This window comes from Polypterus senegalus, chromosome 7 (genome assembly GCF_016835505.1).
Source record: "Polypterus senegalus isolate Bchr_013 chromosome 7, ASM1683550v1, whole genome shotgun sequence".
Lineage (NCBI taxonomy): Eukaryota > Metazoa > Chordata > Cladistia > Polypteriformes > Polypteridae > Polypterus > Polypterus senegalus.
The window spans coordinates 141,623,269-141,645,742 of NC_053160.1; the positions used below are offsets into that span (position 1 = coordinate 141,623,269).

At 35.2% G+C, this 22,474-nt stretch overlaps 1 protein-coding gene and 1 long non-coding RNA gene across 3 annotated transcripts in view; one reads left to right on the forward strand and one right to left on the reverse strand.

Moving 5' to 3' along the window:
• The first annotated feature begins 2,388 nt into the window (after positions 1 to 2,388).
• LOC120532884 overlaps positions 2,389 to 22,474 on the forward strand; it is a 103,692-nt gene continuing 83,606 nt past the window's right edge. Inside the window, exon 1 of one of the 2 annotated variants that reach the window (XR_005634401.1) lies at positions 2,389 to 2,622. This is a non-coding gene — a long non-coding RNA (uncharacterized LOC120532884). The remainder of the gene's footprint in view (positions 2,623 to 22,474) is intronic. The other variant, XR_005634400.1, reaches the window with a different exon arrangement.
• Positions 19,094 to 22,474, reverse strand: part of fam172a (family with sequence similarity 172 member A) — a 716,959-nt gene continuing 713,578 nt past the window's right edge. Inside the window, exon 11 of the mRNA XM_039759350.1 lies at positions 19,094 to 22,434. Coding sequence (XP_039615284.1) covers positions 22,283 to 22,434 — 152 coding nt within the window. The 3' untranslated portion in view covers positions 19,094 to 22,282. The remainder of the gene's footprint in view (positions 22,435 to 22,474) is intronic.

Here is a 22,474-nt window from a genome sequence, read left to right on the forward strand (position 1 = left end):
AAAATATGGATATTCGTAGAGTTAAGCAAAACTACACGTGCATTATTTCAAACTTGTAATTTTTGATATTTGTGTATAGCTATCCTTCAGCTACTTTCGTCGGAATTTAATAGGAACTGTAACTTTCCTTTACATTGTGTGGTTAATCGGTGTAGAATGTAGGGTTTAACATAATAATTATCATCATCATCATCATCATTATTATTATTATTATTATTATTATTATTATTATTATTATTATTATTATTATTATTATAAAAGCGCATCTACTGACGTATCCAGTCTTAGGTGTAGCTCCTTTCACTCAGAGTACCAAAGACTCTTTGACTTTTGTTTTTTTTTTCTTCTTAAATGAGTTAAAGATCCATTTACCTCTGTCGTGTTCTATGCATCAATCTACAAGCAGAGAGTTCTTTACATGAAACTATTTGTTTGCTTACTCAGCCAGCTGGGTGCAATTTCACGTCTGAGATACCTATCTGAAAGCCCATATCATTTATTATCCCTACTTGTCAGGGGATTTTTTTTAAGTGTTTACACTAAAAACTCTCAAAAGTACAAAAAGAGAGAGAGAAGGTGGTGATGACTGTCAATTTGAGCAGCATGTCAATACTAACAAACACGCGTGCAAGGGGACCAAAACACGCAGAACTGGGACTAAGGAAAGTAACCAAAAGTGCTAATAAAATATTGCTATGCTGGAACTTATCATACAGATTCCATAGTACTAAGGCTTATGTGGTTTTCCCTTTTCAGTAGCGATCTTGCATTTTGTCTTTTTAGTACTTGGATACGACGTTCTTCAATACATTTACAATATTTTTTGAAGTAAGTATAATTTAAAACATTTAACATGCAGTTCTTTTGAGAAAGTACTCTGTGGTGGCCACTCTCAGTATTATGCACAAACAAATCTTGATTTAGATCATTTTCAAAAGAAAAATCTCCCAGAAATGTGCTTGTGCTTGTATAGTATAGATTGTGAATCATTCATTTAGGGTACCAGGTTTACAAGCGAAAACTGAACCACACAAAGCGATTGAGGGGGGCAAGCAGTCGAGGAAAAAGAAAGCAGAATTACTGTAAGCAGGCTCAGTGATAGCGCTACAATTGTGTTTCTGCCTTCCTGCTTGTACATCAAGCCTACAGCTATGGATCAAACACAGCACTACGTTACATAAATATTCTTGTGATGGGATGGTTGTTTTAAAATGAAACGTTGAAGAGAAAAAAGTGTGTGTTTGTGCGTGTGTGTATAAGACAGGGAGAGAGAGAGAGAGAGAGAGAGAGAGAGAGAGAGAGAAAGAAAGAGAGAGAGAGAGAGGCGAGACAGAGACGGAGAGCGGAACAGGCCGGTCGCTGTGTAAGCGATCCCTTTGTGTTGATTTAGGAAGACGTTTGTGGTATATAACGTTCAAGGCTGATAATATCATTGCTCGGCCAGATAAATAAAGCATTGGCCAAACCAACGGGTCAGCTATCGATCCTTTCGGCTCGCAGAGGGAAAGAGGGAGGGAGAGAGAGAGAGAGAGAGGGGGGTCGAGCGAGCGAGTCTGTAGTCTTCCTGCGCTCTGCTCCTTCTCATTAGCATTCCTTGCCCATGGACATACACTGACAACTAACAGAGATATCCAGCTCACCGCCGTGCTCTCTCTTCTTTTGTCTTCGTATCGTTCACCGCAGTGCATTCGCAGTATTTGCAATACGGAAAAGTTAACTTTATTGGAAGATTTTTAAAAGTACTGTTTACAGGGATATATTGCACTGCCATACAGCACAGTGGCAAATATGCAATAGATGCAAAAGAAATTTTGATAATTACGAAAAATTAATACAATATTAACACGCCAAACTTAATTTATTTAAATTACACTTATATTTGGAAAAAGTAAAAGATTATTTTATTCGCCCAACTTTTATTTCTACATAAGTAAAACAAAATGAGACTGTTACTGATTTTAAGCAAGATGGAGGCAAAATAATTTTCACAAGTCTAGAAAAGATAGCCATTTGAGTTTGAGCTTTAAAATCATTACACTTCAGTTCATGATTATATTAAATTAGCCTTATAAGTTTTTAATGGCTGTTTCCTTCTTTTTTCCTTTCCCAGGAGCACACGAGAGTGTTGTGAAGTTTACAAACAGGGTGGCAGTGAATGTTATTCCAAAACGTGTTTAACTATAAATGTGTAACTTGTTCAGCGCTGACAGCTTTTTGTCATTTCAGTAACTTATTTCCAAGTTTTTTTTTCTTTCTTTCTTTCTTTCTTTCTTTCTTTCTTTCTTTCTTTCTTTTATTCCAAGCACTGCTTCTGTCTTGCTTTGTTGTTTTAAAATATGCATGTCTTTCAGGAATGCCAGTCACGAGTCCAAACTTGGTGTCCAACCTCCCACATGAAATGATCCCTTTATAGGGAACCCGATATGTCTCAATCTGCACTGCACTCATAGACCTGTGTATGGGGCACTAGTTTAAAATACATAATGCATTAATAAAATCGAAAGTATTTGTGCTGTTTTGGACTGCAGCAGTCTCTGAGTACAGTTTCGGCAATATTACACCAATGTTAAGAATTCAACAAATACTAAGTGAAGGCAACGCCCAGAGTGGAGATCACAAAAAGTAAGATAATTATGCTTTTTGATTGCCTTTTCTCTTTCCTCCCCTTCTGTATGAGAGACAGAGAAAGAGAGAGAGAGAGAGATGGAGTGAGAGGAAGAGGGAGAGAGGGAGAGAGACAGCGAGAGAGAGAGAGAGAGATAGAGTGAGACGGAGAGAGAGAGAGAGAGAGCGCGCGCGCGCGCAACAGAGCTTAATGCATAGTGGTTTCATTCTCAATGTGCGTGAGTGTGTGCGTATAATTGGAGTTGAGCTGTCATTAACTACAAATTAATCAACATGTGGCATGTAACGTTGTGAACGATATATGTACAGTATGCCTTATACTGTGGTACAAAGTAAACTAATAAAACGAAAGGTTAACGTCTCGGAACAAAAGGTATACAGCAAGGGATTGAAAGTTTATGAAAATTATAAACAAACTAAGACACCGGTTCATATTTAATAAACGATAAGTATAAAGCTCATGGATCTATCTAGACTTAAATGTGTGAAGTAAGTAGGAAGTCTATCGTCCTTGCTCTAATTGAATTTAATCTTAAATAAAGATGAACTTGAAAATATGTCTTTCAGTAATTTGAATTACGACAGGTTACATACGAATTTAAGAATCAAACTTCCGGCAAACGGTTTAATATAGCTGCAATATAGTGTAAATTTCCTTTGCGAGACCTCATTGAGAGTTCCAACTTTTCCTTTTTGCAAACTACTTTTCTTTTGAGTATGGACTGCATAAGTCATTACAAGTGTCTGGTGTGAAATTCGACTTAAGGAAACTTTGCAACTAACATATTTACATATCCTAACATATGGAGAGCTTGCTCACCAATAGGGATATAGAAGCAGGTAATATATTGGCTTTCGGCAATATTTACAACTTCACTTTTCATACACTCCAGATGGTTTGCGGCTGTGACACCACTGTCAGCGAGCATCGCGATTTTACGCAGCAGTATTTTGTAGCAATTAAACTTCATGCTGTGACCCGACTAATTGGTGACCCGTTTTCTCTTTTTTATACCTATATCTTTCCTGCGTTTTACGTGTATACATTATAATTCATACTTTGGTTAGGTATCCTTTCTCCGCTTAATGTTCTAAGAAAGTTATACATCACACCTGTTTAACTCAGTCAAACAGTCAAACGCGAACTGCGGCACTTCAAACGGCACACATACTCCCAAATTATTAGAACTACACATGGCTGTCGCATTCTTAATCTCTGTTTTTCACTCTTTTTATTTACATGTACATTTCATGAATTGTACTATTTCGTTAACACACAAATTAGAAAGATATACATATGTATGTAGGCTTAGTTACTGTATAAAATCCGTATAACACTGACCTAGAACTTATGAGGTACCGTTTTTTTAATAATATGTGAAACGTCCAAAACCTTTTCTTAAATTACCTAATAACAGATACATTTGATACGGGGGAAATGCTTATTTGGCCTTTATTGTAACGCTTTCACGAGCTTCCCTACGGTAAAATCACAGATGTTTTTTTATTGATATAATTTATGCCATGGTTATGCTGAGATTAATATGTCTCAACTAACAGCCATTTAGCAAATAATAGAGGCGTTCTGGAGTCTTTCCAATGTTACGCATGTACTCGGCCATAAAATGATACGTGAAAAAATTAACATCTGCTTTCCTGAAATTAAGTGTGCCAAGTAAATCTTTTATAAGCTCAGAGTCCTCTTTCGAAGAAAAGTACTGCAGCAGTTGAATTTACTTTGAAATATATATATATATATATATATATATATATATATATATATATATATATATATATATATATATATATATATATATATATGAATGACAGTTTGAATTGTAAGTCTTAAGACGATCTTTTTTCATAAAACGTAAAAGGTAGGTATAAAATGATATTATTGGTTGATAAATTGGCTACAAATAGAATACACATCAAGCTCGACAAGCGTGCAAGCGAAGTGAATAATGTTGTGGTTAATATTACTCTAATTTAGTTTTTATTTACCTAATTTCTCAGCGTGGCTTCTATTTTTCTTGATAATGGATGACTGCAATGTTTTGTTAAGGGAGATTTTTCATCCTTTACTTACAGGGAACGTAGATGGGGGAGGTGTGTGTGAGAGTGTGAGGGAGCATGATGCTGGTGGCCGTGCGGGGACGGGCTGGGGGCGAAAAGTTCTGTACATGACTGTATGTATATATGTAGTTAACTGTGTATGTGTGTGTGTGTGTGTGTGTGTATATATATATATATATATTTGTATAACTGTTAAGAGACAGGCCTTACATTTTAATTCCCATGTGTTAAAAAAGAATACATTTTAATGGAAAATTAACTTTGTAACCAATTCAGAAGTCAAGTCAAATTCACAGAGTGAAAAAATCATAATAATGGAAAATCGTGCTACAGACATCTGTCGTCTGAATATTGCATTAACAAAATGAGTTGGTCCCATCATCACTTGTAAACGAAATACCAGAAGACAGAGGCGCTAACAGAAGGGAAATGGTGATGCTCTAACGCACAGAGCTCTTGGTGAACATTGGTCAGCCATATTCAGTGTTAATTCACAGAAGCTGCGTGTGTTATATTGCAACTCAAGGAAAGAATTCCCACCACTCGGAAGAAGATGCCGCTAAGGGGAGGACAGTGATATCTGCCTGCCTTCAGTTTGTGACCAACATGCTGCTGCTCTGATTATAGAAGTGTTTCTTTGTGCTCTTTTTTATTGTTATAGGAGCCAGATCTCTAATCTTTACTGCATGTCTCCTTAAAGCCAGCTTGGATCGCAATGTGTGTGTGTATCAGAGAGAGGGAGGGAGAGGGAGAGAGAGAACGTAAGAGGCGGGAGGACGGGGGTGGGGGTGCTGGGGAGGGGTGGGGGGCTTGTGGGGGCTGTGTTCTGAGTGTATGTGTAGGGGTTAAAGGAATGGCCTTTTCTCTCTGAGTGACATGACCTCTTTCCTTCAAAGGCCAAGCAGAAATAAACGCTCTTAATCTGAATGGGCGAATTTTCCAGGTTTTCAGATCTCTTCTCTTTCTGAAATCGGGAAGTATTCGGAGGCAATTAAGAATACTGTGTTATCCATCCTATAATTTAAGGACCTTCAAATATACCATTTTGCAATAATATATATTCACTTAGTATGACTCTTTTCCTTAAATTCATATAAAAATATTTACATTTTTTATCGTTATCAGCAATACGACTTTCATTATTTTAGGTGGTGCTTTTGGGCATGGGGGCTGGCGAGGCAGGGGGTGGGGGTGGGGGGGTGTGCTTCGACTTTAAGGGTCTCAGCATGGTCCAGCCGGACAGCAATTGGACAGGGCCAGAAAGGGCAGTCACTGTTTCTCCATTCTTACTTGAGAGCATTATTTTCACTTGATTCTTTTATGGATGAAAAAGAAACGAATAATGCCTCGCAACACTTCAGCTAAACTCATGAAAACAAATCATGTTACGTCTTTACTTGTCTTAACTGGAAAAAGTTGGTGTCTTCGTATGAGCCACCGATTATCAGATAAGGTTCTAAAATCTTAAATTTAGTGGGAGAAGAAGTCAGCTGAATAAAAGGAAGGTGCGAAGATCCAAGAGAAATACCAACTTTTGCAGAGAGCCTCTCAAATATATCGATTATAGAAAAAGCTAAAAGTAAATGAACAAAGGATGTCTGGAGAAGAAGAGGGGGCAACTTTTATATCAGTTTTGCTATTTTAATTTTAAAAGCGTTCAGGAAATATTCATCCACTTTGGATCACAAACCACATTTCAGATACGCATAAAAGGAATCGTAAGTTATGCTTATACACACAATAATAAAAACATAAATATTAAAACGGATAGTAATAATATGCGAAACACGAAAGGAGGTTAATTTTATTTTAGTTTAGTCCATTATTAGTTGTAAAGTGATAGTATGTGCCGCTTTCCTTTCTGTTTCAGGAGTTAAGGATGAGCAAATATATTTAATTACTTTCAATTCAAATAAAGCCCCACAAGGTGTGAACATGTATGAAATAAAACAATTAAAATGATTACCTTCGAAGCAAGGTTTACTGTACTTTAACAATCGCGATGACAGTTTTCAATCATTGGAAAGGTAAGTAGTTCTTGTTGGGCATAAAAAATCAGCAAATACCAAACAACAGAAAATTAAAACAAACAAACAAAAAAAGATATCAGAAGGAAAGAATTATTTAGGCTTACTATATGAACAATACTTCTTAGACATGTTGCTGTGTTTAAATAAATGCTATATACTGGGCTTTGAGCTACTATGTTTCATTTTTACATTTAATGGCAATATAAACTTATACAGCTGGGTTAAATTAATACAGCAGAGGTGCTTTTCGATGCCATATTTTAGAAGAATAAGACAAAGTAACGCTACAATCCGATTTCATTACAGACTTATATTACTTTCTAATAAACAAGAAACATACATTTCAATTACTGCGTTTGTGCACACTTTAGTAAATAAATAAATTATTAACTTCAAAATTTGATGTTAAATATCAAGTTTTTAATTGATTTACCTACCTTTATAGTTTTTAACAGGCTAAAATTAATTAATTCTAAAAATAATCAACTGTATATGTCGAATTCAATGGAAAATTCATTGTGTTGTCTATCTTTTGATCTTTAAATCTTAAGTAAGAATATATATTTTATCTTCCATTATAAACATTTAAAATCCACGTGCTACTATAGTACTAGAGTGTACCACAATGTTATTTTCCACAAGGAGGTAATGACTCCGTCAGTGGCATTCGTGTCGGATTTTTAACATTAAAAAATCCCAAAACTGTCGGCACGCACATTTAGTATATGTACTTAAATACACTATGAAGATCTTTTAAAGACATGTTAATGTTAACATTTTCCGTATTTAGCGATCATGATTTTTATTTTAGTTTTAGTTTAAGAACGAAAAATAACAAATGCAAAAATAAAGCGAATAAATGAACCGGAAAAGCACGGCAAAACGTAAATTTTCATTTTCGAAGCAATGCCCCGAACGCCTGTAAAATATGTAAGTTGATATTCCGGTTTACAGGACTTCGTGTTGTGGGGAAGTCTCATATCTCGCGTCAAAAATGGCTACAAATAAACGGAGTGGGAACAAACAACAAAAAATCTTCGTACATTTCAAGTGCCTTTGCATGTCTCCTTCTTGACTGAAGCGTGCATTGAATTGTGTGTCGCATCCCGTCAAACAGAAAACCGTCTTTAAGGAACTGGAAATGTGTGAAGCTGTCAGTGTCTTGTTCACTCGCTGCTCAGAGGGGCAACCCTGTCATTTTCGTCGCAGCCCTTCAAGTCGATGTGCGCTCGCATGTTTATTTCAAATTTTGTTTGCTAGATGGCGCTCTGTGTACTGGGACCTTCGGAACACGGAATAAACAGCCGTCTTGTGTTCTCGGTACTTTCAATGGCTTTTCATTTTAGTTAGGAAACAGCGTCAGTCAGGAGGGAACTAATAAATGACACAGACGAATATGAAGAGTTTATCTTTCTAACTCCAATAAAAAAGACCTTCATTGCATGTCGCTTAGTGATAAGTAACATAAAAAAGACATTTTGCTGTACTCGACTGCCTCGTCTGGAATGTATTCTCTATTAATATCCTTTACTTTCAAAACAATGAAAATAACGTTTAAAGAATAAAATACCGGTACGATTTGTATTTCTTAATGTACAGATTAAAAGGTTAATAAAATAGTTGCTGGGATATGAAAAGAGAATTTCATATATTGTATAATTTAAAAATAAAACATGTAAACTTCAAGGAAAAATACTTAAATCATCATTATTGTAATTATTTGAGAGTAACATTTCGCAAATCGTCTTTAGAATAGAAAATCGCTGTAGACCTTATTTCACCTTGCCTCTCATAATAATATTCACCTTATCTATGTCTTTAATTTTTTGCATTTCTTTATTAAATATTGTGAGATAAAATGTTATTTAATCAGACAATGGAAATGGTTACAAAAATGAGGCACTTTTTATTTTTCTAATTTTGTTGATTCACATACTAGTGCTGCAAACTATTTTTTTACTCCTAATATCCATGTATCATTCCAATCTTTGACAATCATTTGAGCATTATGATCCTTCATATATGTATATATTCTTTATAATGATTAAATCCAGCTTGTAAAATTTCCATGTAAGTTCCAAACCTTGCGTAAAAATAAATAACGTCGATTTAAAAATAGGCAGCCTATAAATTACTGATATTAAGGAATATTTTAAAATACGAGATAATTTTAAAATGAAGAATATGTGATTAGGTAATGAATTAAACAAATATCTTTATTTTCGCACATCAATTACATGTTTTCAGTGAAGAAATGTGGGTCGAATATATCATGCACTACAAGTTAGAATAATATGTATTGTCATTTTTCAAATAACGTATATAATCTTCATAAACCTATAACTTTTTGAACTGAATATTAAATCCAAATAATACAATGGCATTTTTACTTTATTAGATCTCTGAAACATTCTTAAATGGTATAATTCTTTTTCATTGAATTTGTAAAAAATATGTTTTTTTCTTTTTTTTTTTTGTAGTAATCAACTTTTTTTAAAAAAACGTTTGCAAAAGAAAAATATATTCTTACACTATACATCCTATCCCGGTTTCTATAAGTAACTTTGGCGGCTCTCAAGTTCCAAAACCTACAAGACGCAGGTTTCAAATGAAGTTGACAAATGACGAGACAAGGAGAAGTGTTGTTTTATGGTGAATTTGATGGCATGGTGAAGTGACGGTAACTGTAGGTACTGAAGAGTTCGATGTATTTAATGCTGCGTCGACACAATATTTAACGTAGAGCTCATATGAATTACAAAGAGAAACTTGTATTTATGAATCATTTGGTTTCATACAAGATACACATATCAACAAAACAAATTTACACTTGCGAACTTATTTTTCAATTTAGTAAAGGTGTCCCTAGTTGTCTAATACATGATTACTGAACTGATGAGCTGTGTGGTAAAATCAAGTCCGTAAAGTATTTATCACTTTAGTTCAATTATTAAAGTAAAGATACGCGCGCACACACACGCATAGAAAATATTGATACATTTCTGATTATATAATGGACTACATGAACTGAGTTTATTTTAAGTACTCAGGCACCCAAAACACAGCTAATAGCACCTGTAACAACACAGACATGAAAGATGTTGTGCCATTTTTTTGTTAGAAGACTAACTTTTTTTTTTACTCATTTGAGAACATTTTCGAGTTTTGACTTCGTTTTATCGCTGTCTTCGGACAGACAACACAGATAGATAGATAGATAGATAGATAGATAGATAGATAGATAGATAGATAGATAGATAGATAGATAACAATCAACAAATCGCACTGTACATATAAACAAATTATAATGAACTCTTTTTAAATGTAAAATAATACTTGAAAAGAACAGGAAAGGAATGTTTAAAGTTCATCTAATTGCCTCATATGCAATGCACATTTAAAATTTCAATATAATCCAATCTATGAATTTTTATTTAGTCACTGCATACCTTTTTCAAACATGCTATTTTATGTTGAAATGGTCATTGACTTTTTCAGCGGTTGTACAGAAAGTAAAACATCGATTGATAATTTGGATGACAGATTAACACACAGTCTGAATGTTATTGTACTTTAATGTTTAGTGGTAAAATATCCATGGTTAAAAATGCCTTAAGGAGAAAGCAACATACGTTCATTTTTAAGGGAAATAATGACGTACTAGGTTAACCTAAATAAATCACTGAAAGACGTCTTGTAAACACACAAACAACTAAGTCACATATAAAAATATTGTGTTCTTAGGCGGTCCAATTTCTGTTTGCTCGCTTTGCTTGTAATTCAACAGAGATTCCCTTATCTCTTGTCCATGGAATATTCTTGCCATCCAAAAGCACATAGATGTTTAATGATGGTGGAATAATGCATAGAGGGCACCGGGAGTAATAACAATTTTGTGGGATACTGATTTGAAATTATATACCTGTGGTGTAGATTGCTGACAACCGACTTTGATCTATCTATCTATCTATCTATCTATCTATCTATCTATCTATCTATCTATCTATCACAAAAATCCAAGTTTGATACATTACCTTTAAGAAATGAAAGCTATCAGTTTATGATTTAAGTTAGATGCATCTCTAAACCCACAGAATGACTTCATACTCAAGGACATATTAAAATAATGGGAACATTTCCTCGACCATCAAGACAAACTTGATTAATCATTAATAATAGCTAATTTTTGACTATAAAAGACAGAGCTGTATTACATTGAAATGTAAAATTATAGTACAAGGATTTAAATAATCCTTGTATTTTTTTATAAAACAGGATACAAAGAATGGAATAGAACATACTTCAGGACCCCAAGAAGCTGAACAAAATACTCATTTGCATTTGAAACTGTTTAATTATTGAAATTAAAACAGAGACATAGATAGATAGATAGATAGATAGATAGATAGATAGATAGATAGATAGATAGATAGATAGATAGATAGATAGATCTGTGAACTAAAGAAAAATGCCGTTTTTATGCTCCTTTTTCAGTTTAACACTTCTGTCCATTATTACAGACTCTTGGAATACAAGGCTAATGACACCCCCGAGAAAGTGTGGCACTTGGTGTCCATCACACGTTTAATGGGTTACGCATACTTTACTCCCAAGTTGTCCACTGGAGTAAACAGCGGATGGGACGCACGCGCCTGCTTGTTAAGCGCACGGCTGTCTGTCACAGTGGTTAGCAACATTCTAATATGGACGGTGGCTTCAGAGGCTCATCTCCAGGGGCTTTAATTAACAAGCTGTCGGGAATTTGCAGAGCTCCATCAAACAGCTTCTCCCCACCAGCAACTACTTTTCCTACCACAACAAAGGCAATCCATTCGTAAAGTTTATCTGGGATGTACATTCTTTGACACATTATTTATTCACTGATCATAATTCAGAGAAACGACAATAGGGTATTGGTGGTGATGGTAAGTGGTGTTAGCAATTACAGAAAGAGAAAGACTAACTGTATTATTGGGTATACATTTCTCTGATTCAGTTCCATTTTGTTATGAAGCAAATGCTTTTAAGTAAGCCCTGCAACAGTACACGGCTATTTTAAACTGGAGACAATAATAAACATTATTTTAGAGTAATTTGTCAAAAATTTCAAAGACATTTAAGGTGCACAGTTCGCATTACCTTGAGACAATATTGATCTTATCAACCATATAATTAAGACGCTGAGTTTAAGAAAAGCTTCAAATGACGGTTGAAACAGAAACTTATATGTTATCCAAAGAAAGCTAAACAAGGGACGCGACTTACAAAGAAATAAAAATGTGATATTATATGTATCTTATAGCTTAACGGCGCGAATTAAGGCAAATATAAAAAGTTACACTTTCAATGAATTCAAGGCTGTGCAGATTTTCGTGCGTTTCTTTAGCACATAAAGTTCAAGGTCACTTAACTGCGCTGTCCATGGTGCTTACTTTAGGTGTGCTCGTTCCACAGGATAGAAGAGCTTACTTACATCAGAAATAGTCAAGAAATTTCAAAAGCTACAATTTTCCATAATACATCAGGAAAAAAAAATTTTTTTTGATTTAAAAATGCTAGGCAAAGGTCTCGTTTAGAGATACTAGTTTGAAATTAAGGTGTAGAAAACGTTTTTTTTTTCCTTGCGAGTTTGGAATAACAAGATATAAAGAAGTAGGAACAATGAACAATTTACACCAAAAGCTCAAAAATCTAAAATATTATTTTTTTAAGCTGAAAAGAAAATAACATTGGATGGGATACCAGGCCTTTTTAAAAAATTTCTGTATGTCTGTTATGTTTCAGAAGAATATTTAAATACAAAAATAATATTTTTACATATTTGAGAGTTAATTCGCAAACTTCTTTATTGCTGGATATATGAAAATGATGTTGATAGAATATTTGAAGAATGAGCTGTTTGATTTGAGAATACGAAGGTTTTAAAACGTCAACTAAAATAAATTGGAATGGAAAATAGAAATCGTATGTGTATGTCTAGAAATCAACACATATTTTAATATTAGAAACTGATTGCATTTGCAAATTTATATTACACATAGTTTGCCGTCCTAGCGAAATACCTCAATATTCTATGTGCTTATCCAAAGCCAATTTCAACCACCTAAATTGCAGACAAATATGAGTTTTGTATTACTTTTAAAAAATATGTTCAATTGCATTTTTTAAAAAATGCATCTTAAATAAAAGACGTTCATTCGCTTTGCAGTAACTTCAGCTTTTCATTTTTGTTCTTGGTGAAAAGCACAATAAAGCTTAAGAATAAGTGTCTAGGGAGTGTCTTTATTTATCTGAGTAAGAAAATAATAAATTGTGTCTTTTGTTATTCTATTATTTTTTCCTCTATCAAAACTTGATTTGGAAAAAAAAAATAGAAAAAATAAATAAAATACCTAACCTCTAACCTAATGGCCTCATCTAGGTTGTAAGGAAATGTGAATGGAAAATAGTTTATCTTTTAACTTCATAAAAACATAAAAAGGCAAACTTATACTTTAAAATAAATTAAAACAGCTTAAGTAAATAATAATCGGGAATAAATATAGGAAGATATGAAAGATCAATTTAAAATAGTTTAGGAACATATACTGCATCATTAAAGGAGGCAGGAAAGAATAATACAGTATTGGACATAATACGTGTAAGACAAACACAATAAATAAATAAATTAATAAATAAATAAATAAGCCTCTTAAGTCAGAACGTTTGTTTAACCCCTTGTCTGAATCGGTGGAAGGAATCATCCATCTTTGAATGTAGCATAAAAATATCCGCTTTGAAAAGTTGTTACCATAATTAACATTGGTTAAGAGAACAGATAGATAGATAGATAGGTAGATAGATAGATAGATATTTTTCATTTGTTAGCAATATTACATCATTAATATTATTGGTGATCACTGCTGTATTTTTTAAACATATTTTGTGTTTTTGATGTCTTTTGCTATTACGTGATAATCCTCTTCTAAGAATGAAAGGTAAAACTCAATATAAATGCCTCCTATCGTGTTCTTAAAAACTATCATAAAAATTACTACAATGCAAGGGAAACACTTGGGAGGAAAAGCTTTTTTATTTAATAAGACAGTTTTATTTTAAGTACAGTAATCTCTTCAGAGAAAATATATGCGCACAGATCTATTCTGTGAAATATTATAAAGAGTAAATAATTATCTTCCTTACTGAAATAAAAGTTACCTGAAAAGTAGCACACATTTCTCTCTTCATTTTTTGGTAACAGGTGAAGGTGAATTGATGTGTTCATTTTATATTGATAGCTTACTGAAAGATCATCGTTGTGGTTACAATGGTATTTTTCTAAGTGATGTTTCCACATTTGAAATGTAATTTCATTCCTGTCTGAAATATCCTTTTTCCTACAATAATCTATCTATCTATCTATCTATCTATCTATCTATCTATCTATCTATCTATCTATCTATCTATCTATCTATCTATCTGAGAATGGAAAGCATATGTGTAAATACAAGCTAAGAAACAAAACAAAATTACCTATTTTCAAATGAATATAACATCTTTTTATTGATTTTTTTGTTATGATTTATGTCCAAAATAAATCTAGTTGGGTAAAAGCAAAACAACCACAAAAAAGGACAATTTAAACGTTAACAGAATATAAGCCGTGCTTTTGCATTTAGTTAATTTTCAAAAAGGTGACTAAAACTTTTGTTTTTGTGCAGTGCTGGCTTAACACAAGCTTGTCTGTACAACTCAAAGAGACTCAATATGTGTCCATTTGCAATGTAGCTTACTGTCGTACACATTTATATTTGGCTTATTAGACTAATAAATCTTAAAATTATTGAGCGCTTTACACTTCAGATAAAGTTTATAAGGCGCATCTTGTATTCCGGAGTGGACTTGCTATTTTTTCAAGCAATTAAAACAAAATAATTATAAAATTATATAAAATGCAAGAATACGGGGAGTAAAAGTATTCTTCCTGAGATTATTAAAACACAAAATTGATTGGAAATCAGGTCAGAATTAATCCGCATTTTCCCTCGACAGATTAATCATGTATCTTGAAATCTTATGAACGGATTTTGAACCAAAATCCTGAAAAATCCTATACTCGGCTCAAAGTACTTCTGCCTTTTAGAAACATACGAAATATGATAGCATTTACCGGGGCAGTAAAGGTTAATAATAGTGGTTGAAGTTTGTTTCTGTTATGTTTCATTTCGATATTTGTAATCGGCTATTTGAACTCCCATTTTGTTGCGTTTGTAGTAAAGGAACGTGGAGGCATCCCGTTGAAGGCATAAAGGCAGCAGGGGTTCGACGAGCAATGCTCTGATTTCGGCTCCTCTGACCATTTTTGACACACACAAGTAACAGGTATATCGAAAAACTTCCAGGGTACAACAATGTTTTAATTTCAGAACCTCTGTAAATTCGTTTGTGAACTGATATTATTCATGTTATAATTCAAACAATGTTTGACCGCTACATTTGCAGATTAAGGTTAAAGTGCTTCGCAAACATTAAAATGTACCCGCGGTGGTAAAATGCACACAAGGTGTTAAATGATGGGATGCAAATCATTAAACCGAAACTCTTCATTTTCCATCTCTTTTAATTGTCTCGTTCTTTCTTATTAAGCCTGTTAAATCATATGCATAGATTTTGTTTCCTTACTGAAAAAAGAGCAAATATACTGTGCAGGTGGTAATGAACAAAATGCAAAATTAATGCTAAGTGTGTGGCAACTAATCCAAAATAAAAATACTAGTAATTTAGAAATACCTTGAATACAAAACTAAAAAAATCTATTGCGTCATTCTGTTATTTTGTGACAAAATGTTTTAAGCAGGTAAAACTTCTAAAAAGCTGTGTCTGCTCGGGTTTCGTGTAATAAAATCGAATTAGTACAGGAGACACCAGGCTTATCGTTCAAAAAAAGAGGACCCGTTCAAACATGAGGCGCACCTCGTTGTCAGTCTCACGATGTCTTCCATCTTTCTTTGATTTCTTTTAAAGAAGCGCGGAGCGTCAATAAGACGCTGATGCTTCCCGAGATAACGAGCCGTCTGCCTTGTGCTTCGGACACTCCGCCTTTGTAAAGTGCGTTAGGTAAAAGTGAGTTGCGCGCTGCGCACACCTGCTTGCACTCCGCGACTTCTCTATCTATGTCTATCTATCTATCTATCTATCTATTATATAATGCCTTTCATATCTATCTATCTATCTATTATATAATGCCTTTCATATCTATCTATCTATCTATCTATCTATCTATCTATCTATCTATCTATCTATCTATCTATCTATCTATCTATCACGCATGTAAACTTGCGTCTCACTGTCGGCAGTCTTTCAGGGTGATTGGTGCTCATTCCACCACACCCCAAAAATAAAACTGAATTCTCTTTAAATTCAAATCCTTTGATGAATGAACGTCTTTAATTCCTCGCGAGCGAGAACTCATCTAAGACACTACATATAGTTTGGTAGGTTTTGCTTAGCATACGTAATAAAACATTGATTGTTGCAGCTTAGTGACCCATAAAATTTAGAGGTTAGTTTTCTCCTCAAAGTAGAGCATATGATTATGCAAATAGAGAGCTGTCACTGAACTATTGAAACTCTCCCAAATAGCATAGGCAAGGAAAAGTCACATTTTAACTCGAGCGATTATCTACTTTTCGGCAAAAAAGTTAATGTGTACGCTTATGGAAGGAGGAGGACATTCACCTGCGAATATGCATGCAACTGAGGAATAACTGAAATATTATGTTATGATTGCTTGACAGCGTGTAGAAGATAGACCGCGATGTTTCTCCGTTAAATTGAGCTGTAAAGGGAGCCCAGATCTCAATTGGGAAAACGTCACGCGGGGTGTGTGCGCGGGCGGCCAGAAAAGGCGTTTTGGGCAACATCACCTCAGCAGCAATTTAGCATAAACGCCCCGTCACTCTCCAAAGTTCAACGATAACTTTGAATTTTTTTTTTCTTTGTAAGAATAATACAGATATGTGTCTGCTTCGGTCCTCTGAGTCTTTGATTAGCAAACTCCGAGAAATGTGAAAAGCAAGGAGACAAACACGTGCGACACAACTGTAAGAAGTTTATTCTGGCAGGGAGAGAACCTTGTCTAGTATTTTAATTTATGGCTTTAGTGGGTAGTTTTAGTGTAAGACAAGTAAACATCTGCTTGGTTAAAAGCGTCTAAACCAAATACCGCATATCCATTCATTATTTCAAGTGTAAACTATTTTCAAAGAGAGGACGTGCCTGCGCTATAACTACTTCAAGTTACCGCCCGCTCAATTACTGTAGGTCAGCCACTCCGGCCGACCCAGCTGAGAAGCGGAGCTCACAGTCCACAAAGTGTAACCTTTTTCCTCTTTTTAGCAGAAACGTTTCCTAGAACTTGCAGAAAGTTTGAGAATAAGGCAGTTTAGAGCATTTCCTCGCTTCAAACTCTCTTAAAAAAAGACTTTCTCAATGGTATTTTGCTGGGCTGTGTGGTTCCTCGTAGAACCATTGCAGGATAGATAAACATTTCTATTTATTTATTTATTTGCATCTGGAATTGGTCCTTTGGGCTTTAAATGGTTAGTAAACTTAGCAGGATTCTAACAGGTCAAGAAAACCTGAACACAGCCTGTGTTACTGAATGCAGGAAGAATGATTTTAAAATCAGCAATCTACTGACACTTCACAAATACTGTACGTTATCATTATGTTACCTGTTATGGATCTAAATAATTAAAGGTTCTTTCTAGAACCTTCACCTGGTTCATTCTCTTGGGAACCAGAAATTGTCCCCCTGTGACCTGACTCTGACGACCCACTTTGGCACCTTTATTTTAAAGAGAGTATATGCGCGACGTTTGCATGTAAAGGTCGATTCCCTTCTTCCAGGACTGTCCCTACGTGGCCTTCTCGAGCCCCGAAGGAAGCTCAGGATTTGTTTACACGCAATTCAGTGATTTTTGTTTGACTATATATTATATCAAGTGAAAAATGAAAGGAATGACCCCATGTGGCAGCGCACGAACCCGTCAATAAGGCTCAGTGCAGCAGACTTACAGAAATATTCTTTTGTCTCAAGTGTTCAAGAAAAGTAACCTGAATTTAATAAAAATGCAGAAGAACATTTTGAGAGACACATTGGGACGAGTTTCCACTACTGGCGTGAAAAGTTTTCAATGCACATTCATTAAAAATGATTAACTGTTAAAACCTCTTGCAATTACCTTATTATGTCGTCATCCAGAAAAAAAAAGTGGATTGCGACTTTCTCATTTCTTGATAAACAGATTTTCAAATGTGTGACTTTTAATGCTAACATGTTATAGCGTACGTGCAAGGCGCTATATAAACTCACAGCAGCTGCTACAGTAAAACTGAGACTGACATTTAGAGGAGACCACTGACGACAGCACTAGACTTCAGGAATTGAAACACAAACCGGTTCTTCGTCAGCTTTTTTGCCAGTTCGTCGTGTCTTGCTGTGGGTGTCCGTTTGAGTTCTTTAAAACTGACGGTTCGCGTTCTGCAAGTTCGTTACTTTTAAACATGAATTCGCGGTCAGCGTGGCGGCCCCGCAGATAAGTGCGCGAGCGCGTCCCCTGCCGTGACCCGGCCAGGTTTGGTTCCCGCCTAATGTTCACCCGTACGCGCATGCGCGTGAGCGCTCATTCCTGAAAACCGGACACAATGACACCTTTTTACACCAGAAATCAGAAACACCGCAAAAGCCAAAAAAGCTTTTAAGCTTTAACCATATTAAAAACAAAGTCAAGACACTGGGTGTAAAAGAGCTTCTCCTACTGATATAATCTATCTGCAGATACGTGGCCCCGGCTGGGGCATCGAGTTTCATGGTGGATCACTTTTCCTGCAGATCCCAGTGCTGACCGGGTGGACTTGTATAGCTGAGACAAGTGAGAGTGTCTGCAGTTTTCCTACTTCTTTACTCTGTCACCCATGATCGTATTTCTTAATACTTCCTTCCATTTTTATGGTCACTGATTTCGAGGTCAGTATAGCGGACTTTTATTGCCTTTCACACAGGTCAGTGTATTTTATGGCACAGGTTTTCCGCCGAGTTAATGTGACTTGCTGAAAGGAGAGAGGGATCAAAACTTCATTCATTCTTTTAATCCTCCATTTTACCTGCCCAGGTCTGATCGGAGGTCCCGTGCCTGTCCAAGTGAACGATGTGAACTGGCCGAGCTTCCTGGGGCCGCCGCTTCTGCTCATTTGCCCCTCCAGTGTGATGTGCTGAAGACTTGCATTTGGCAACACATTCCCCTCATTTGACTGCCATACTTCATTTTTATGTTTCACTTCTCATTCAAGTTCTTTTCTTTCACAAAAAAATACACAACTTTAAAATGTAATAAAACACACTTTTTTTTTATTATATATTTGAAAACAGGATTTGAGGGACAGAATTGAAGTGAAGAACCAGTACAGGTTGACAGCAGCAAAAAAAAGCAAATAAAACATGAAAACACCTTGGAAAAAAAAGAAAAGATATACAATAAAACTTTAAAGGAGGTATTTATTAATAATTAAAAAAAACTAAAGAAAGTAAGCATTTCTAAAACAAGAATATTTTGTAAATTTCAAAACATTTCTTTAAAATTCTCTGGGTTATTTTAGAATACATTGTAATTTTAACAGTATATAAGAATTAGCAAGTTTTTAAAATTTGAGTAGTATAAAAGCAGAAAGCAATTTGACAGAGCAGATTATTGGTGCAGCAAAATTAGGTTTAATAACAATTACATATGTAAATATTAAATGCTGGGTATAAGGTGGGCTTTGTAACACAGTGTTTTCTTGTATATGTTTTAAGATGTACCCAGCTGTTGTTGTGTGAGTTTATCAAAACCATTCATTTAAAACTTACTCCAATTTTGCAATTTAGAAGAGAAAAAACAAATAATTTAAAAGGTAGAAACAATAAATCCCCAAACATCAAATTTAGAAATAGACTTGAAATTGAGAAAACGTATCCTTAGCGTCTTCAACTTTAAACTATTGTTTACCATAGGTTTGTAAAGAGAAGCCAACTTGAATGAAATGAATTGCACCCCAAAGTACCTTCCAGTGCTGCCAAAAAGAATTTGACCTGACGTAAAAGGAGCAGACTGGGTTTGGGATGATGCCTTCTAACCAACGTTACAGAAAGTTGTGCAGTTTGAAAAACTCTATGTTGAAAGCTCCATGAATGTGTTTTCTATATGCTGAATGGTGTAATTCAAATCTCATCAGAGAAATGCAAGCCATGCTTCCAATGACATGATTTTAAGTGGCAAGAAAATCACTAATAGCAGAACACCAATTCATAATCTTGCTATTATTAGCAGTGCTTGAAGACCTTCTGGAATAATTGCACTAATGAAGACGACATTTTACAGCTAGCATGGGAAGAAAAACACACATGCACACAGGAAAACACTTTGTGTACAAGTCAAATCCTAACGTGACTTTTAGACCGATGGCATTTTAATGGGCACAGGAGCACCATTTTAAGTGGCTGATCAGGTACATCCTCAGTGACACATCTTTAGCATTACAAATGTGTCAGTCTTTAAGAGTTGTTTAAAAAAAAAGTCTGCAGCATTACTGATAAAGATAACTTTTTTTCTTGAAGTGAATGAATAAAAAAAAATAAAAAATTGAACCACCCCAAGATACCTAATAACAGTAAGTCTGAAATACCTTGCTCCCCCATCTTTAAAATGCTCTCATAATGCCCACTAACACAGACTGAACTCATCTGTTACTTTCTGCAGCCAACGTTTCAGGTTGGGTAAACAAGCTGAAGCATTTGTGACTTCACTGAAGCTCATCAGAGAAAAACACAAATGCTTGGATTTCACTGAAGAACCTGCTACAGACACAGTTTTATCCAAGGTCACGCATAAGTTGAGTGAGCAATTAGAAAGTTGACGCAGTAAGAAAATATCAAAAATGGAAGCTCAAGAATTAAAACACCATTTATCATAGTTCAAGATTCTGTAATAGGGGCCCACTTAATTACAGTAACTGGCTATTAATTTTAAGGAACTTAAAAATGGTAGACAGATAAAACATAATTAGCTGAGGTGTCTCATGTGGCCAGCAGAAGTCCATCTAAATGTACTTCATTAACACTCAAGAAGAAGCTCAGCCTGCACTCACAGACCACGTGGCACCTAACAGATCAGGATGCCTGTATGATCACACCTATACTGGACGTGCACTACAAGCAGATGGATCAGCATGTCACTGAACATCTGTTATCACCGCATATTTGTTGCTGTTAGGCCAAAATGGTCACATAACACTATCAGGTGGCAATTAACTGGATTTACTCCTTAATGGTCATCTCAATGAAAGTTTTAGTCTATGCAGCATTTTAGGTACTGGGAAGATGACCTTTATTTGTAAGAGGAAAATACAGATTACTCACAGCAATAAACCATTGAAAAATATTTTATCGTCAATATAGGAACGGGTATGAATGTTAAGGCTTCCACTTTTGAGTAGGATCTTACAGCGCGCTATTATAGGAAAAGCTGTCAAAGCCTCGATCCCTACATGTGAATCATGTGTATGGTTTTATGCCTCTTATTAGTGATAGGTGGCATTTCATGTTCAAAAATGAAGAGAGACATTGTGGATCCTCAAAAGAAAAGATAGATTAAGTGTGAGCCATCAACAGCCATGGGCATAAACAGATTTACAATCCGGCATGGAAATGTGACAACATGGAATATCACAGTCCGTTCTCAATGACTGTCACTAGGAGGCAACTTGTGCTGTTTTCACACGGACTGCGTACTGTTTATGAACACTAACTTTTTTGGTTTCTGACTATCAATTTTGTTTATAACATCAAATATGATTGAAAAACAAAAACTCATTTTGGCACCTGAAAAAATATAACTCTTTATAAATGTCACTCTATACATCATGATTTTAAAACTAGTCTCATCTGTTATTAAACCCTGTAAATGTGGAAACTTCATCTTTGTATTTAAAAAAAGAACCACTGTAAGCAGCAACCCAGTTACTGCAAACACAGGTTAACAACAAACATCCTTTTGTAAAAGGAATAAAATATCAACTGAAAAGACTCGATAAGATTAAAACAACAGCAAAATGTGATCAATTCCAGTTATCGAAAATGGACTTGTAACTGGCTGAGTCATTAAAAATCTCAAAAGATCAATCATAAAACAGGTACAAGTAATACATGGGAAGGCTAGAGAAGACATGGCAGTGGCTCAGTGCAGGGTTGTGTCAGGGCAATTAGATCTCTGCCATGCCGTATAGTGCTGCACTGCTGTCGGCCTTAATCTGTGCACTGATGGGCGCCACAAAATCCAAGCAACAGCCCACAGGAAGCACAACCAGTGAACCTATATTGCTTTGACAGTAGCATTCATCTAGAAATAATGCAAAACGCTATTTAGAAGTATACACCATGACCCTGTGCTCTAAAAAGAAAACAATCTAATGAGAGCCTTGAGAATGCACAGAGAAAAATACAAGCGGCTAAAAGAGGGTGATTTCTTCCACTTTTAGAAGTCTTCATGTTTTATTCTGTTGGAGCTCCTTGTCGCGACTGCAGCTGGCTGCTTGGCTTCACTGTTCTGTGTTTCTAATGCTTCTGAGAAAAACTTGAAAATGGAGTGGAAGCTTCTCCATGAAGTTAACTCATGTCGCTCTGTACCTGAAGCAAAAACCAGGAGAAAAAGAAACAATAGAATTAG